A 17843-nucleotide genomic window follows, 5' to 3' on the forward strand; every position below is an offset into this window, starting at 1 on the left:
GGGCCTGAACGAAAAGAGAACGCCAACACAGCACAGCGTTTTGTTAGAGCAGAGGCAGAACACCACGTGGCTAAGCTTTGTGTGAATCAATCAGGGTGACCCAGATCATTGCCCCGTTGCATTTAATCACAGTCAAAACTAACTCCTGCACTTTCTATATCATCTTGGAGCTGGTTACAAGGAACTAGCCTGGTGGTTAGAGCACTCAGGGTAGGGTAAGGTGGGGAGCTCCAGGAAACCATGAAGGACGTCATCTCCTATGCCCTACCCCAACTCCGTGGCAAAAAAATGGAGGTTTGGGCTCGGCAGCGTGGCCTAGTGGCTAAGGTCCTCGCCTTGATCCCATATGGCCGCTGGTTCTAGTCCCGGCAGCTCCACTTCCTCTCTGTCTCTCCTCCTCTCAGTATATCTGACTTTGTAATAAAAATAAAATAAATCTTAAAAAAAAAAAAAATGGAGGTTCAAGGTTAGCAGCAGGGCTGACACGGCGAAGACATCAGCTCAACTGACAAGTGACCAAACGGGAGGCGTCAGGCTTGACATGATACATGCCTGAGTGGACCCTGGGCGAGAAGAACGCCTAAGCCCAGATGCGCTCCCACACACATTCCGGTGTCATGGGAGCCGGAGGTGGACAAGCGCTTCTCGCCTCCCGCAGGGGCGTGGCCACCGCAGCCACGCCTCTCTGCGTGGCGACGTCGCCCCGCCCTCGCGCCCTCCCGCTGTCCCGGCTGCCGCGGCGACCGAGCCTGAGGGAGTCGCCGGGACGGGCTCGCTGGCCACGGAAACGGCGTCCGCTCAGAGCGGACGCGCGGCGGGTAAGTTGGCCCGTGCCTTTCTGGGCCCTAGTCCGGCCCTCCCGGCGGGCGCTGCCTCGTCCCGGGCCCTCAGGAGCTGGGCTCGGCCGGCCGGTGCTGGCCTGTCGGGGGAGCGTGGCGGGGAGGGCTGCCGGAAGCGGGGAGGGGACGAGGAGGGGACAGGAACGGGAGGCCGGCGCCGGCGGGGTGAGTGTACACGAGGGCGAAGGCTCGGGAGCCGCTCCCCGGACGTCTGGGCCGGGCCCGGGGAGACCCGAGCGGCCCCGTGGCGGGATGTCTTCGTTGGGCCCACTGCCTCCCAGCGTCACGAGTGTGCTGGCTTAAGGTGACCCCGGGGTCGCTCGCAGCTTGGTGGAGCCGGCAGGGATTGCGGCCTCGGCCGCGGGGTCCAACCGTGCGTGCTGGACTGCGGGGTCTGAGATGGGAGCCTGGCGTGGCGGCCCCGCTGGCACTGCGTGCGCTCTCTCCTTGTCTGGTGAGTCACGGCAGTGGAAAGTGCCCCTTGAATCACCGACGTGACTTGGTGGGACCGGGAGTTTGGACCTGTCACTTGCCCTGGATGTGCTGCTCGCCCTGCCAAAGCTGCCGGGACCGCCTTACACGGGCGTGGCCCGAGGCCTGCCTGCAAAGTGCAGGATGTTGTGGGGCCTGTGGCCGCGCATCCTTCTGGAGCTGCGTGGATGGCACTCTCATCCCGGCAAGGTGGGGTGCAGCGGTGAATGCCGTATTGGGCTCGTCTGTGGAGCCCTTCCGGACACCACCCAAGTTTTCCGCCCGTGTAAATGGGGTCAGTGCTGAGCTGACCTCACCTGCGTCCTACAACCAAGGTGACACTGCTGGCCAAGGTGACACTTGAGCCTGCCTCCAGTTTCTGGCTGTTGTCTAAATGGAATTGCAAAGATTAGAAATGGATCCTGCTGCTTTAAGTGACTTCCTCCTGCTTGCCCATAAGCAGCTGACTCAAGTAGAGGGAGAAGTGCTTTTGGCCTATGTGTTTTGGTTTAAACTTTAACTAGTAAAATATTTAGCGTCTTTGGGAAGGGGAGGATAAAGAATATAACTAATTTATTTTATTATATTTTTTAAAAGAAAATCGCAAGACATGATCTTTGTTTCTCAGGAATTCACAATTCAGTATGGCATTTGTAAGTTCACTTGGTCAAACTGAAAATAAGTTCTCAAATACAGAACCTAAGATGAAACGCTGGTCAGGATGTGGGAACCTGTAGGGCCTTAGAAACTCACACATATTCAAAGACTTTATCAAACTGGGCATGTAAACTGGGAAATCCTGTGATTCCTCCATTGTTTAATTTCATTTCCCTTTTTCCCTTGCTTAAACCAGGAAGTTGAGACGCTGTTGAGTCGCTGGAGTCAGGATTATGATTCTCTAGAAATGACTATGTCGGAGACATGAATTGCAGAAAATAGTGTTTCCTTTTGCTTAGCCAACCCCTCAGCAAGTCTGTCGAAAACGTCTACAGCTAAACAGCTTAGGCTACCTTCATTTTTTATTTTTATTTATTTATTTTTATTTTTAAAGATTTATTTATTTTTATTACAAAGTCAGATATACAGAGAGGAGGAGAGACAGTGAGGAAGATCTTCCGTCCGATGATTCACTCCCCAAGTGACCGCAATGGCTGGTGCTGCGCCAGTCTGAGCCGGGATCAGGAATCTCTTCCGGGTCTCCCATGTGGGTGCAGGGTTCCAAGGCTTTGGACCATCCTCTACTGTTTTCCCAGGCCACAGGCAGGGAGCTGGATGGGAAGTGGAGCTGCCAGGATTAGAACCGGCGCCCATATGAGATCCTGGCGCATTCAAGGCGAGGACTTTAGACGCTAGGCCACTGCACTGGGCCCTATTTATTTTAATTTTGACAGCTGTCCCCACAGGACAGTTGGGTTTTGTGCCAGGATTGTCCCAAATCTGGAACATTGCTGCTCCAGGAGGAAGGTATTTCAGAAACTGAGAATTGTATGCTGCAGTGTAAAATGTAGAATTCAGTTGTAATTTCTTTGGCTCAAAGAAGAAATGAAAAACATGAACTATAAATTGCCGTCTTGTATATTATTGACTATAGTTAACTACAGAGTAAAAATTAGGTTTTTAGGGCCCTGCATGGTACCCTAAGGCTGTAGTGGCTGAAGTTCTTGCCTTGCATGTGCTGGGATCCCATATGGCCACTGCTTCTAATTGTCAGTGCTGTGCCAATCTGAAGCCGGGACCAGGAATCTCTTCTGGGTCTCCTACATGGGTGCAGGGTTCCAAGGCTTTGGGCCATCTTCTACTGCTTTCCCAGGCCACCAGCAGGGAGCTGGATGGGAAGTGGAGCTGCCGGGATTACAACCAACGTCCATATGGGATCCTGGTGCCTACAAGGTGAGGACTTCAGCTGCTAGGCTACTACATGGAACCCTGGGAGTCTGTTTTTTAGAAGTCCCCAATTGGGCCTGGTGTGGGGTTAGCAGCTAAAGTCCTCGTCTTTGACCTGCCTTGAACCTGGGAAGAAGCTGCTGGCTCCTGGCTTCGGATCAGCTCAACTCCAGCCATTGCAGTCACTTGAGGAGTGATTGCATCTTGCTGTTTTTCCCAGGCTGTTAGCAAGAAGCCTGATTGGATTGGAAGTGGAGAGCCAGACCTGAGCTGGTGCCCTGTGGAGATGCTGATGTTTCAGGTATCAGTTTTATCCATTATACCACAACACCAGCACCCAGTGTAATATTAAAGAAGAATTTGCTGGGCTCAGCGTGGTGGCCTAGTGGCTGAAGTCCTCGCCTTGAACATGCCGGGCTCTCATATGGCCGCCTGGTTCTAATCTGAGTGAATCATCAGACGGAAGAGCTTCCTCACTGCCTCTCTTCCTCTCTGTACATCTGACTTTGCAATAAAAATGTAATAAATCTTTTAAAAAAATGAAAAATTTGCTAACTTGATTGAAAAAACATACTGTCGTTATGTGGTATCATATTTTACTTAATCTAGTTGAATAACCTGTAAGTAGCTGTCACTATTTTTTTTTTCCTGAAATTGGGGCTCAAGTGTTTTAGCGTTGAAGTCTGCCAAAAGGGTTGGTGGAATATGATATTTGGAATCAGAGCTGTTATGGAAAATCTGGAACATAGGCACTGTTGTCCGTACCACACAGTTAGTGTTTGTGGAAAGCTATGCTTTGTTGAGGTTTCTTGTTTCTACCTCTGTGTCTGGAGTGAAAGCCATTTGAAGTCCAGGACAGGTAGTTGTCTTTAGTCCCAGAGCCTGTGAGCCTGTTAATGTTTTTTTTTTTTTTTAATATATATTCATTTATTCATTAAGTACATTGTATTACATGACACAATTTCATAGGTACTGGGATTCCCCCACCCTCTTCACCCCAAACCCTTCCCCCATGGTGAATTCCTTCACCTTGATGCATAACCACAGCTCAAGTTCCATTGAGATTCCCTAATTAAAAGTTCACACCATACAGAGTCCAGCATCCCACTTGTCCAGTTCAAGTTCAACGGCCTCTTAGGGAGGCCCTCTCAGGTTTGAAGGCAGAGCCAGCAGAGCGTCACCTCGATCAATTAGAAGCTCCAACATATCATCAGCAACAGTCCAGGTATGATGAGGCTGGTGCAGAGTCCACTGATTGACATATTCCATCTTAGAGTTTCCGCTTGTCCAGTTTTCCGCTGGAAGCATATAGCTGAGGTGGTTGATTGATCTACTCCATTTTCCATCTTTTCTTGGTTAATGTGTTGATTCCTCCATTTTGTTCAGGGGAATCCCCTAAAAAACTTTGAGAGCCTGTTAATGTTGATGATAGTGTGTTTCGTCTCCTTCCCAAGGATAGCCATTTTCTGTAGATGCTTGATTTGCTGTTGTTCCTAGCAAGACCACTATGTATGGCTGTGGAGGAACTGTCGTCCGCTGTAGCTGTTCATAGGACAGAGAGCACTGGGCTAGACTCAGTGTGAGGTGGGAGAGGGTTCAAGTAGTAGTGTTTGAAGTGAACTAAAAACCCAACTACACGAAACAGGGCTGGCATTATGGAGCTGCTGTTCACTGATGAGGCCTCCACTTGTCTGTGCTGCTGGCTGCTGTTTGGAACTACCCATTTGTAACTCATTTGTTCTGATTCTGATCCAGCTCCCTGCTCATGTGCCTGGGAAAGCAGCCTAGGATGGCCAAGTGCGTGAGCCCCCGCCGCTCGCATGGCTCCTAGCTTTGGTTTGGCCCAGCCTGCACCATTGCTACCATTTGGAAAATGAACAAGTGGATGGAAGATCTGTCTCTTGTTTTTGTCATGTTGCTTTTCAAGTAAAGAAGTAGATTTTTAATGCAGTTTTAGCTGCCTTTTTTTTTTTGAGGTTCATTTATTTTTGCTTGAAAGGTAAATTTTACAGAGAGAAAAATAATATATTTTAAAGATTTATTTGTTTTTATTAGAAATGCAGATTTACACAGAGGAGAGACAGAGAAAGATTTTCTCTCTGCTGGTTCACTCCCCAAGTGGCTGCAGTGATTGGAACTGATCTGATTTGAACTCAGGAGCCAGGAGCTTCTTCCTAGTCTGCTACGCGGGTGCAGGGTCACAAGGCTTTGGGCCGTCATGGACTGCTTTCCCAGACTACAAGCAGGGAGCTGGATGGGAAGTGGAGCAGCCAGGACATGGTCTGGTGCCCATATGGGATCCCAGCATGTGCAAGGTGAGGACTTAAGCTGTTAGGATCCAGCGCTGGGCCTTGCTGGCTGGTTTTTTATGGTACCTTCATTACAGGTACATGGTTCTGGATGTAATTGGTGCTTATTGATTAGCTCATCCTTCAACCCCAACCAGACAAGGTATAAGATTGGAAGTTTGTCCTTTTTTTAAAAAAATTATTTTGTTTTTACTGGAAAGGCAAATTTACAAAGAGAAGGAGACACAGAGAAAAAGATCTTCCGGGCCCAGCGGCGTGGCCTAGCAGCTAAAGTCCTCGCCTTGAACGCCCCGGGATCCCATATGGGCACCGGTTCTAATCCCGGCAGCTCCACTTCCCATCCAGCTCCCTGCCTGTGGCATGGGAAAGCAGTTGAGGACGGCACAATGCTTTGGGACCCTGCACCCGCGTGGGAGACCTGAAAGAGGTTCCAGGTTCCCGGCTTCGGATCGGCGCACATCGGCCCGTAGCGGCTCACTTGGGGAGTGAATCATCGGATGGAAGATCTTCCTCTCTGTCTCTCCTCCTCTCTGTATATCTGACTGTAATAAAATAAATAAATCTTTTTTAAAAAAAAAGAAAAGAAAAAGATCTTCCGCCTGCTAGTTCACTTCCCAGTTGGTTACATTGGCCTGAGCTGAGCCTGCCCTAAGCCAGGAGCCACTTCTAAGGCTTTGGGTTGTCCTCTGGTGCTTTCCCAGGCCGTAAGCAGGGAGCTGGATGGGAAGTGGAGCAGTTGGTGCACATATTGGTGCCCATATGGGATCCCAGCATTCAAGGCGAGGAGTTTAGCTGCTACGCTATCATGCCGGGCCCTATTTTTAATATTTTTTATATTTTGCCCACTATACAGTCTTTTGTGCAGGGTGTTTAAGAAAAGGTTTGAATAGGGCGAAGACTTTTCTTTTTTTTTTTTTTTAAAGATTTATTACAGCCAGATATACACAGAGGAGGAGAGACAGAGAGGAAGATCTTCTGTCCGATGATTCACTCCCCAAGTGAGCCGCTACGGGCCGATGCGCGCCGATCCAAAGCCAGGAACCAGGAACCTCTTCCAGGTCTCCCACGCGGGTGCAGGGTCCCAAAGCATTGTGCCGTCCTCTCCTGCTTTCCCAGGCCACAAGCAGGGAGCTGGATGGGAAGTGGAGCTGCCGGGATTAGAACCGGCGCCCATATGGGATCCCGGGGCTTTCAAGGCGAGGACTTTAGCCGCTAGGCCATGCCGCTGGGCCCAGGGCGAAGACTTTTCAAGGGTCTTTTTCAATCTGTGCCAAACACCTGTCCCAGAATTGATGATTTCTCAAGAAGTTTACATTAACATATATTCTGTCCATCACGCCGTCATTTTTGAGGCACAGTAAATCTTCAGGAGACAAACAGATAGATCTGTTTAGATCTGAAATACTCAACACATGTTTGACACTGGATTCCAGGGACCTTGAGATTAGATACTGTTTCTCAGTTGTTACTATGGCTGTGGGTGCAGATCCTATTGTGACCTCGCTTCTGTGTAGTGATGCCCTGGAACCCCAGGCTGCACTGTTCAGTGCCTCTCCATGAATGGTGTGGCATGCTATCTGCCCCTTTAGGGCTAGCCATGGTCCATGACAGAGAGGTAGACTTCAGCGGGGAACAGTCGTCTTGGGTTGCTGTGTAATCTGAGCGAGCCAAGGTAAGTGTTTTGGGAATAGGCAGCAGCAGCTCCTGAGAGCCTGAGCACTTATTTCTCAGAAATTATTGGTTCACACTTAACTTTCTTGCTTGAACAATACATCACCTGCCCTGGCTTATCCCTTACACAGTCACATGTAAGTACAAGGAGTTGCAGACCCCTCTGTAGCTAGTTGTTCCAGTTCTAATGTTGCTGTTGGTCTGTGGCAAGTTGTAGATTTCAGTCAGGGCTTCAGTGCACTCAGATCTCTAAAGCTTTTTAAATCCCCTAACAAATCCCCACGTGTGTGTTCCTTAGGGATTAAGGAGACAGCTCTGGGAACTGTTCCTCTCAGATAGGGGAGGTGGCAGTCAGAGAACAGGGGCAGGTCCTGTATTGAGTTCAGTCTGGTGTGAAGTCCAGCCCCACTCATCACCAGCAGTGCTTGGCCATAGGTTCCTTCTCTGAGCTCTTCCCAGAGTCTCAGTGTTTCCTAGTGTCTGCTTTGCCTACTTGCCAGGTTGTATTTGAACAATCGGGAGATGAGCATGCCTGCTGTCCCCATAAAAAAGCCTGCAGACGTCTTGGAATTCTGAGCTGATGTCACTTTTTGAGATTGCTGAGAAGCTAGTGCCTTTAGGCTAATTTGATTAAAGAAAATTAATAGTCATTTGTTAAATGGTTCTGTGGATTGAATCCCCGGTGTTTGAAATTAAAGGAATGTAGTTTGTGTGAAACATTTCCTGAGAAGTGGGAGTACAAGAGTTTTGTTTTTTTCCAAGATTTGTTTTATTTACCGAATAGGCAGAGGTTCAGAGACTTGGAGGGGAGAGGTTGATCTTCCATCTGTTGGTTTACTCACCAGATGGTCACAATGGGTGGGGATGGGTCAGGCCCAATCCAGGAGCCAGAAACCTTGTCTCAGTCTCATATAGCTGCAGGAGCCCAAGCTCTTGTGCCACGCCTTGTTGCCTACCCAGACACAGGAACAGGGTGCTAAAACTGCATTTATTTATTTATTTATTTATTTATTTATTTATTTATTTATATGGGAAAGTCAGATATGTACAGAGAGGAGGAGAGACAGAGAGGAAGATACTCTGTCTGTTGATTTGCTCACCAAGCGGCTACAAAGGCTGGAGCTGAGCTAATCCGAAGCCAGGAGCTTCTCCCACTTGGGTGCAAGGTCCCAAAGCTTTGGGCTGTCCTTCACTGCTTTCCTGGGCCACAAGCAGAGAGCTGGATGGGAAGCCGGGCTGCTGGGATTAGAACTGGCGCCCATGTGGGATCCTGGCGCATTCAGGGTAAAGATTTTAGCTGCTAGGCTACTGCACTGGGCCCAAAATGCTTTAAATTTTTTTTTTAAAGATTTATTTATTTTTATTACAAAGTCAGATATACGGAGAGGAGGAGAAATAGAGAGGAAGATCTTCCATCCAATGATTCACTCCCCACGTGAGCGCAACGGCCGGTGCTGTGCCGATCCGAAGCCGGGAGCCAGGAACTTCTTCCGGGTCTCCCATGTGGGTGCAGGGTCCCAAAGCATTGGGCCGTCCTCGACTGCTTTCCCAGGCCACAAGCAGGGAGCTGGATGGGAAGTGGAGCTGCCAGGGCTAGAACCGGCTCCCATATGGGAACCCGGGGCATTCAAGGCGAGGACTTTAACCGCTAGGCCAAGCTGCCGGGCCCAGGAAAATGTTTTCAATAATAGAGCCCATGAATCTACAAGTGTCTCACAGAAGTCTGCCAAGTTACATATGTCCCATGTTGCTTTTGGCTGCTCCACTTCCGATCCAGCTCTCTGTTTATGACCTGGGAAGGCAGTAGAGGATGGCATGGAGACCTGGAAGAAGCTTCTAGCTTCCACTTTTGGACTCTGGCCTTTGCACCCATTTGAGGAGTAAATTAGCAGATGGAAGACCACTCTCTGCTTTTTAGTGTTTGAGGTAATAAGGCATCTCTCCAGTCACTGGTGCAGCTTCCTTCCCAAAGCTCATACCTGATGTAGGTGTGTGTTTTAGAAAATGCTTAGTAAGTGCAGGTTGAAGTAGAGAATTAAAGTTTCTTCTCTCTGGTCTAGTATGGCCTGATAGGTCGCAGTGTTGGCAGTTTTGTCTTTGTTACTATCAGTTGTTGATGCTACAGCAGTGCTAATCATTTGGAAAGTTCCCCAAATGGACTGCTCTTCTGCTGCCAGAGCAGACGCCTCTTGGGATGAAGGATGAGCTTGTTGTGTTGTGGGACTGTATTTCCCTGGCTGACGAAGTCTCTACTGTTGCAATAGGCAGTGGGAATTGATCGGCCTGCTTACTGCTTCCTTCAGCCCCGCAGAGGTCTGAGCACGCTGGGACAGCCTCCTGTTTAGTGACTCACAATGCAGCTAACACAGGCTTGCCAGCCCTTGTTGACTGCTCCAAGCAGCCTGACATAACCAAGCGTCAGTTCCTTCTGCTCCCCCTGTCCCCTGGGCAAGGCTGACAGGTAGAGGAGCTGTCCTCAGGGCAGTTGTGCTGCTAGAGGAACCGTGCAGCTGCTAATACGTTGGATTTTATTTTATTAATGTATTTAAAAGGCACTGAAAGAGACATCACTCCATCCATTAGTCAGTCAGTCTTCCATCACTGGTTTATTCCCCCACATACCTGCGATGACTAGGCATGGCCCAGGCAGAACAAATCAAGCTTGGTCCTGAATCCAGGTCTCCCATATCAGTGGTGCAGATTCAGGTGCTTGGGCCAACATCCACTCTAATAGGATGTGAGTTAGAAGGAAGTTGGCTCCAGAAGCAGAACTCAAGTTCAGGCACTCTGATATGAGATGCAGGTATCTTAGATATTGTCCATTCAGTTTTTTAAAAATATTTATTTCTTTTTATTTGAAAGGCAGATGAAATTTATGGAGAGAAAGAGATAAAGAGAAAGATCTTCCATCCGCTGGATCACTCCTTACGTGGCTACAACAGCTGGAGCTGAGCTGATGTGAAGCCAGGAGCACAGAGCCTCTTCCAGGTCTCCCACATGGGTGCAGGGTCCCAAGGCCTTGGGCCGTCCTCCACTGCTTTCCCAGGCCACAAGAAGGGAGCTGGATGGGAAGTGGGGCTGCCGGGATTAGAACTGGCGTCCATATGGAGTCCCAGTGGATGCAAGGTGAGGACTTTAGCTGCTAGGCCCTTTAATTGTATTTTTTATGTTTACATAGTTGAGAAGGATGTATGCCCATGTGGACCACAGATTAGGGTGGGAAGGGTTGAAGATCAGGGGAAATTGTTTCCAGATTTTCTTCTTTCTCTACCTGGGAGAAGGGAAGACACGCCCAGCATCTCAACCACATCAGTAGCCAGAAATGGAGAATGGCCACCCGATGTCATCCCAGGGTCCCTGATGTGGGGCTGAATGAGCCATTTCTGATCTACATTCCCACCAGTGTGCCTAGGAAAACAGTGGAGGACAGTCCAAATACTTGGTTCCTGGACTCATGTGGGAACCCAGAATAAACTCTTGGCTGTTGGCATGAGACTGGCTTTGCAACTGGTTCTTGGGTTGTTTGTGGGGAGTGAACCAGTGGATGCTCAATGTCTCTCTTTGCTTCTCTGTGTAATTCTGTGTAAATAAATTCTCTGTGTAAATAAATAAATCTTTTATTTTTTAAAGATTTATTCATTTTATTACAGCCAGATATACACAGAGGAGGAGAGACAGAGAGGAAGATCTTCCGTCCGATGATTCACTCCCCAAGTGAGCCACAACGGGCCGATGCGCGCCGATCCGAAGCCGGGAACCTGGAACCTCTTCCAGGTCTCCCACGCGGGTGCAGGGTCCCAATGCATTGTGCCGTCCTCGACTGCCTTCCCAGGCCACAAGCAGGCGCCCATATGGGATCCCGGGGCTTTCAAGGAGAAGACCTTAGCCGCTAGGCCACGCCGCCGGGCCCAATAAATAAATCTTAAAAGTGGAACAGTCAAAACATAAATTGACACCAAATGAGATGTTGGTGGTATGCATGGTGGCTTTCCCCTTGGGCACAACACTGGTCCCTACATTGCCCTGTTGGACCAAAATGCCCCCCAACTTCTCCAAAGCCTTTATGATGTGTTTTATTTTTTTAAAGATCTTGTTTGTTTGTTTTTATTGCAAATTCAGATATACAGAGAGGAGGAGAGACCGTCCTCGACTGCTTTCCCAGGCCACAAGCAGGGAGCTGGATGGGAAGTGGAGCAGCCGGGATTAGAATCGGCTCCCATACGGGATCCTGGCATGTTCAAGGCGAGGACTGTAACCACTTGGCCACCATGCTGGGCCCATGATGTTTTTTTTTTTTTATTGTGACTGTTGAGCCTAGTGTGATGGTTCAGTTGGCTAATTCTCCATCTCCAAGCTTTGATTCATGTTGACTTCCCATCCAGCTCCCTGCTTATGACCTGGGAAAGCAATGGAGGACAGCCAAAGGCCTTGGGACCCTGCGCCTGCATAGGAAACCCGGAAGAAGCTCTTGGTTCCTGGCTTTGTATTGGCTCAGCTCTGGCCATTGTGGCCTTTTGGGGAGTGAACCAGAGAATGGAAGATCTTTCTGTCTCTTCCTTCTCTGTGTAAATATTCCTTTCGGGCCCGGCGGCATGGCCTAGAGGCTAAAGTCCTCGCCTTCAACGTCCCGGGTTCCCATATGGGCGCCGGTTCTAATCCCGGCAGCTCCACTTCCCATCCAGTTCCCATCCAGCTCCCTGCTTGTGGCCTGGGAAAGCAGTCGAGGACGGCCCAATGCTTTGGGACCCTGCACCCGCGTGGGAGACCTGGAAGAGGTTCCTGGTTCCCGGCTTTGGATCGGCGCGCATCAGCCCGTTGTGGCTCACTTGGGGAGTGAATCATCAGACGGAAGATCTTCCTCTCTGTTTCTCCTCCTCTCTGTATACCTGACTTTGTAATCAAATAAATAAATCTTTAAAAAAAAAATATTCCTTTCCATTAAAAATAAGCAAGTCTTAAAAAATGTGGCCATTTTGATAGGATTTCTAATGTACAGGAAAAAATGGAAAAAACCATAGCATCTGACAGTAAACTAGATAGGAAACCCCTTTACTTCTGAAAACCTGGCTTCATTTCGTCAGTCAGGATACTCTTCTGTAATCAGTGTACAGCTTATAAAGAAAGACCAAGACTGACAAATTCATCGTCAGTGTAATGGTTACTTCTACTCTGTGCACATTCCGACTTTATCAGTACTCTGCTGTGGTCTCAGTAGTGACAGAGCGTCAGGACTGTCCTTGTGTTTCACTGGTTGTGCTAGCTCAGGGGAGCAAGTGGGCAGGTGTTGGGGGAGGTGCTGTTGGTGTTTTGTATCATTAGCTATTTCTGTCTCAACAGGACTAGAGTGAGGGCAGAACCACCAGCAACCATGTCAGCAGAGATGGAGACCTCCGAAGGGGTAGACGAATCAGAAGGAAAGAACTCTGGGGCCCTGGAAAAGGAAAACCACATCAGGTGAGCAGTGGGAGCTGGCTGCATTGAGTCAGGTGGTTCCAGGGCTTGGTTCGTCTGCTGGTGGCACCAGAGTGGTCATGGGCCAGAGATTGCGGGGCTTGGGATGACCGGTGGGCCTGTGGGTGATACAAGTGAATCTAAAGCAGCCAGCAGAAGCCAGGCTGCATCTTGTCTGTTTACAGTGGGTTGTATGCACGCATGTGAGCCCTGGCCCAGGTCCACTGTCTTTAGGGTCATGTCGTCTGCCCTGTTCATCTTTCAACACAGCTTTATCCTGATTTTTTTTTTCCTTTTTCCTGATTTTTATCCTACTCCAGTAGATATTTTGTAAATGAAATATTTAAATCTATGACAAACTGTGTTGAAAATTCTATTTTTCTTCAATTCTGAGTTTTGTCCTGATCTTAATTAACTTCACTGCTGTTCCCATAGAAACCGGCAATGCAGTCAGTAAGATGCAAAGGTAGTAAGATATATGCAGAAGCATTGTACAAATACAATAAACAGCACTTATTTCCCATGTGATTTTGTTACGCAGCACAAGGCCAAGGTCCTAGTCCTAGCCTCCTGGTTGTCACCTTAATCTTCCTACACCTGGGCCTGGTGCCATGTTGAGGAAGGCAGTCTAACCATCTTGGAATTTCTGTGCTGCCTCTGAGACATTCCTAAAGGCTGCGCTGCAGAAGTCAGCAAACTGATGGAAGTAGGCCACTAGGTGGCCACAGATTCAAAGCATCAGCATTCAGTGAAAAGCAGAGAGTGATGGGGCACTGGGCAAAGAGATTATTATCAAGAGCTCTTCCATCCACTGGGTTACTCTCCAAATGGCAACAGTGGGAAGGGCTGGGCCAGGCTAAAGTCTGAAGCCTGGAACTCCATCTGTCTCCCATGTGGGTCTTGGGGACTGAAGTGCTTGAGCCAGAAAGCTGGATCTGAAGTGGGTCATGGAACTTCTGCTGCAGTTAGGTCCTTAACATAGACGTGTGCTTTTGACGAGCAGGCCACAGTCATCCCGTATCCTGAGTCCTTGGGGTAGACTAGCTTGTGTGCTCACCCCGTGTTCCCTGACAAGACTGTACTGTTCCTGTTGGAATGCAGTGTCTGAGCAGCGACTTGGAGACTTTTTTTTTCCTCCAAATTTTATTTATTTATTTATCTGAAAGACAGAACCAGAGAGAGCAAGAACAGAATCTTTCCACTGGCTCACTTCCCAAAAGGCCACAATAGCCAGGGCTGGGTCAGGCCAGAGGGAGGAACCTGGAGCTTCTTCTAGGTCTCTCATATGAATTTTGGGGCCCAAGAAGTTGGGTCATCTCACGCTGCTTTCCCAGGCACATTAGCAGGGAACTTGATAGGAAATGGAGCAGCCAGAACTTGAACTGCAACCATATAGCATTTCAAGTGTTGCTATACCACAGTGCTGGCTCCTGAGTGGTCTTCACCTCATGTGGAAGGACTGAATAGTTAATTCACTAATTCTCTCTCACACACAAACATACACACTCACCCACCCGAACCTCCTTTTCCCAACAGAATGGCTGATCTCTCTGAGCTCCTGAAGGAGGGAACCAAGGAAGCACATGACCAGGCAGAAAATACTCAGTTTGTCAAGGACTTCTTGAAAGGCAACATTCAGAAGGAAGTATTTAAGGTTTGTGCTCTCACAGAAGAGGGTGGGTTCATATAGGGTTGGGGGGAACCTCAGTGTCCAGGAGCTAGAGAGAGCAACTGAGCTGTTCTCCACACTCCACATGCTTTCTTACATTAAGCTTTGGCTCTTATTGCTTAAATGGAATGACATAACCACATAAAGGAAACAAAAGTATCAATATTCTTTTTTATAGATTTATTTCTTGAAAGGCTGAGTTAGAGAGGAGGACAGAATCTTCCTTCCACTAGTTCACTCACCAGATGGCCACAGTGGCTGGAGCTGGGCCAGTCTGAAGCTGGGAGCTTCTTCCAGGTCTCCCGCATGGGTGCAGGGGCCCAGGCAGTTGCACCACCTGTTGCTGCTTCCTCATGCACATTAGTGGAGCTGGATCAGAAGTAGAGCAGCTAGAACCTGCACTGTTACCCATATGGGATGCCAGTGCTGCAAGTGATGGCTTCACCCTCTGTACCATAGTGCCGGCTCCAAAAGTATGTATGTCTTAAATGATTCATTATCTCATTCCTGCAAGAGATACAAAAGCTGGGCCCGGCACGATAGTGTAGTGGTTAAAGTCCTTGCCTTGAACACACCGGGATCCCATATGGGCACCGGTTCTAATGCCAGCGGCCCCACTTCCCATCCAGCTCCCTGCTTGTGGCCTGGGAAAGCAGTTGAGGACGGCCCAAAGCCTTGGGACCCTGTACCTGTGTGGGAGACCTGGAAGAGGCTCTGGGCTTCGGATTGGCTCAGCTTCAGCTTTTGCTGTCACTTGGGGAGTGAATCACTGGACAGAAGATCTTCCTGTCTCTCCTTCTATCTGTATATCTGCCTTTCCAATAAAAATAAATAAGTCTTAACCAAAAAAAAAGAGGGAGAGAGAGACAAAAGCTTCCTGGGCATGTTAATTAAATATATTAAACTGGGTCATAGCATTGGGTCTTTGAGAAATGGAAGGAGTGTGTTGCCTGCTTCTTTGTGTCCAGATTCTCAAACGTGGTGAGTTTGCACACTGCCAGCCAACCCACAGTGTCATTCCCTTCCCCCACAGCTGGCCACCACTGCACTTTACTTCACTTACTCAGCCTTGGAGGAGGAAATGGACCGCAATAAGGACCACCCAGCCTTCACCCCCTTGTACTTTCCCATGGAGCTGCACCGCAAGGAGGCGCTAACCAAGGACATGAAATACTTCTTTGGTGAAAACTGGGAGGAGCAGGTGCAGTGCTCTAAGGGTACCCAGCAGTATGTGGAGCGGATCCACTACATAGGGCAGAATGAGCCAGAGCTGCTGGTAGCCCATGCATACACCCGCTACATGGGGGACCTCTCAGGGGGCCAAGTGCTGAAGAAGGTGGCCCAACGGGCCCTGAAACTCCCCAGCACAGGAGAAGGAGTCCAGTTCTACCTGTTTGAGAATGTGGACAATGCTCAGCAGTTCAAGCAGTTCTACCGGGCCAGGATGAATGCTCTGGACCTGAACATGAAGACCAAAGAACGGATCGTGGAGGAAGCTAACAAGGCCTTTGAGTACAACATGCAGGTACTGCTTGGAGCTGGTTGGGGACCCTGACCTGTGGGTGCCCCAGTTGCTCAGGGGTGTGCTGTGCCATTAGGACAGAGGGGCTGCAGTAGCCTGAAAGACAAGGAACCAGGTTGGCCACCAGAGGCCATGAACCTTGAGTGTAGCTCCCAGCAGAGAAAGCCTGTTGGGTAGATGCCCATATGTGAAGGGATCTAGGGGAGTGGAACTGTCCACTTCCTTCTCCTCATAGGGTTCTGGTCTTGAGGAAGGGATAATTTCCTTGACAAAGATTGCTGTGCAAAGTCTGCTGTTGATCTGAGGGAGGCAGAGTCACCAAAGAGAGCCAGAACAATTTATATGCAGTCTCAATGGAGTGAAGCTAGGGAGGCCTATTCTGTTCCCACAGCCAAGGGCAGTCCTTGGGAACAAGGGAAGTGGTCGTGGGTGGGTGATGTGCCATGCTGACCACAAATGCTGCCAGCCCTCTTCTGTGGCCTCCAAGGAGGAGTCTGCCTTGCTGCAGCCTTTCTGCATTCTCATTTTTTTTTCAAGTTTCCTGCTCAAAAACAGCCAGTTACTAGAAGCAGCAAAGCTGCAGCACACATTTCATCTCCTTTGTGCCCTTACAAAGGAGGGGACAGGGCACACGTCTTGTCCATGTGCCAGCAGCGTAGCCAGTGCCTTGTGGGAGTGACACCCCTGCCCCTGGAGGCTGCCTTAGTGCTGGCTGGTGCTCCTAAGCAAGCTCCCCTGAGTGTACGGCCCAGGGATGGCTCAGGATTGTCCTCTGTTCCTCAGATATTCAATGAACTGGACCAAGCTCGCTCTGCACTGACCAGAGAGACTGCAGAGGATGGGATCCCCGTGCACGATGGGAAAGGAGATGTGCGCAAATGTCCCTACTATGCTGAGCAGGTCAAAGGTAAGCCTGCGCGTGCCAAGCTTCCCTGTGGGCTGGGGTGTCGGCAGCCCCCACTGACACACTCTCCCTCTGGTGTTGCCATGCAGGTGCCCTGGGGGGCAGCAGCTGCCCTTTTGGAGCAGCCATGGCTTTGCTAAGGAAGCCCAGCTTCCAGGTCATTCTGGCTGCAGGTGTGGCTCTGGCAGCAGGACTCTTGGCCTGGTACTACATGTGAAGGACAACATGTCACACTGGGGGCCTCCTGCCAAGTGACACAAGCCCATCTCCACCTCTGACTAAATCATCACCTCAGGTGACTTTTTAGAATTCTGAGTTTAAGAAAATAAGCAACCAATAGAAGCCAGACGCTCAGGCCTCTGCCTAATAGCATCCTCTCTGTGGACCAGATGCTGTACTGGAACTGGCTAGCCCTGTAGAGCAGGGCAGGGCGGCCCAGCCTTCAAGCCAGCTCTATGCTGGGGCTTCCACACCTCCAGGCCCTCAGCTGTTCCTTTATTATTCCCCGTTTTCAGGCTGTCATCTCCCTGCTGGGAGCAGGTAGCCACTAAGCCCAGGCTGTGTGTAGGGACCCCTTGCCAGACCAGGCTGTTCAACTTCTGAGCCTCTTTTTGGGGGCTTTGGGATGGACAGAAGTCAGGCACTCCCCTCATTCTCAGAGGCCCCAGGAACTCATCCCTCTCACATTGAGCCCTTTTGAGAAGTCTTTGCTGCAGCCTGCCTTCCCTGACTTGTGTAACTGCTACAGCACTCAATAAAGTGGACTCTGCACTCTGCAAGCGTCTACCTTCCTCTTTGGCACAGGGTGGTTCAGGCGATCTCTTGGAGCCCTTAGTCCACAGGCACGGAGCGTGAAGATGTTCTGTATCCATGTGGAGATGTGGACATCTTCCTTCCTGTTCTGCTTGCAACACTGCCAGACGCTGTGCCCGTCATCGCCAGGGTAGCCACCCTGAACAGCTCTGTCACAGAGATCCTTACAGTTTATATGGTTTTGTAATTTTCTAACTCAGAAAGTAGGAGGTTTCCTACTAAAATTGTACATATTTGTATTCAAATAATTCATTATCTAAAGTAGAAATGTAAACTTTAAGCATTTTTATTAGTAGCACTATTACTTGTA

General features: G+C 49.4%; 1 protein-coding gene across 2 annotated transcripts; it reads left to right on the top strand.

Annotated features, from left to right (window-relative positions):
- Positions 1–771: 771 nt before the first annotated feature.
- On the top strand, positions 772–17499 carry HMOX2 (heme oxygenase 2). Of its 2 annotated transcripts, none has more exons than XM_004586711.3 (6): positions 772–818; positions 12512–12628; positions 14162–14279; positions 15328–15819; positions 16600–16723; positions 16810–17499. In XM_004586711.3, the coding sequence occupies exons 2-6, from the start codon at positions 12543–12545 to the stop codon at positions 16935–16937; spliced, it is 948 nt and encodes a 315-aa protein (XP_004586768.2). In that variant the 5' UTR covers positions 772–818; positions 12512–12542; the 3' UTR covers positions 16938–17499. The 2 variants fall into 2 exon arrangements, with proteins under 2 accessions (XP_004586768.2, XP_058537174.1); XM_058681191.1 differs by lacking the exon at positions 772–818 and adding an exon at positions 7071–7175.
- The last annotated feature ends 344 nt before the right edge of the window (positions 17500–17843 follow it).

The sequence above is a fragment of the Ochotona princeps genome, chromosome 24 (assembly GCF_030435755.1).
Source record: "Ochotona princeps isolate mOchPri1 chromosome 24, mOchPri1.hap1, whole genome shotgun sequence".
Taxonomy (NCBI): Eukaryota; Metazoa; Chordata; class Mammalia; order Lagomorpha; family Ochotonidae; genus Ochotona; species Ochotona princeps.

What these genes read in the sequence shown, in the direction of transcription:
- HMOX2 (XM_004586711.3), top strand. Translation starts at nt 12,543, where the DNA reads ATGTCAGCAGAGATGGAGACCTCCGAAGGGGTAGACGAATCAGAAGGA. An exon ending in TTCAGAAGGAAGTATTTAAG is followed by an intron (nt 14,280 to 15,327) that starts GTTTGTGCTCTC and finishes CTTCCCCCACAG; the next exon opens with CTGGCCACCACTGCACTTTA. An exon ending in CCTTTGAGTACAACATGCAG is followed by an intron (nt 15,820 to 16,599) that starts GTACTGCTTGGA and finishes TCTGTTCCTCAG; the next exon opens with ATATTCAATGAACTGGACCA.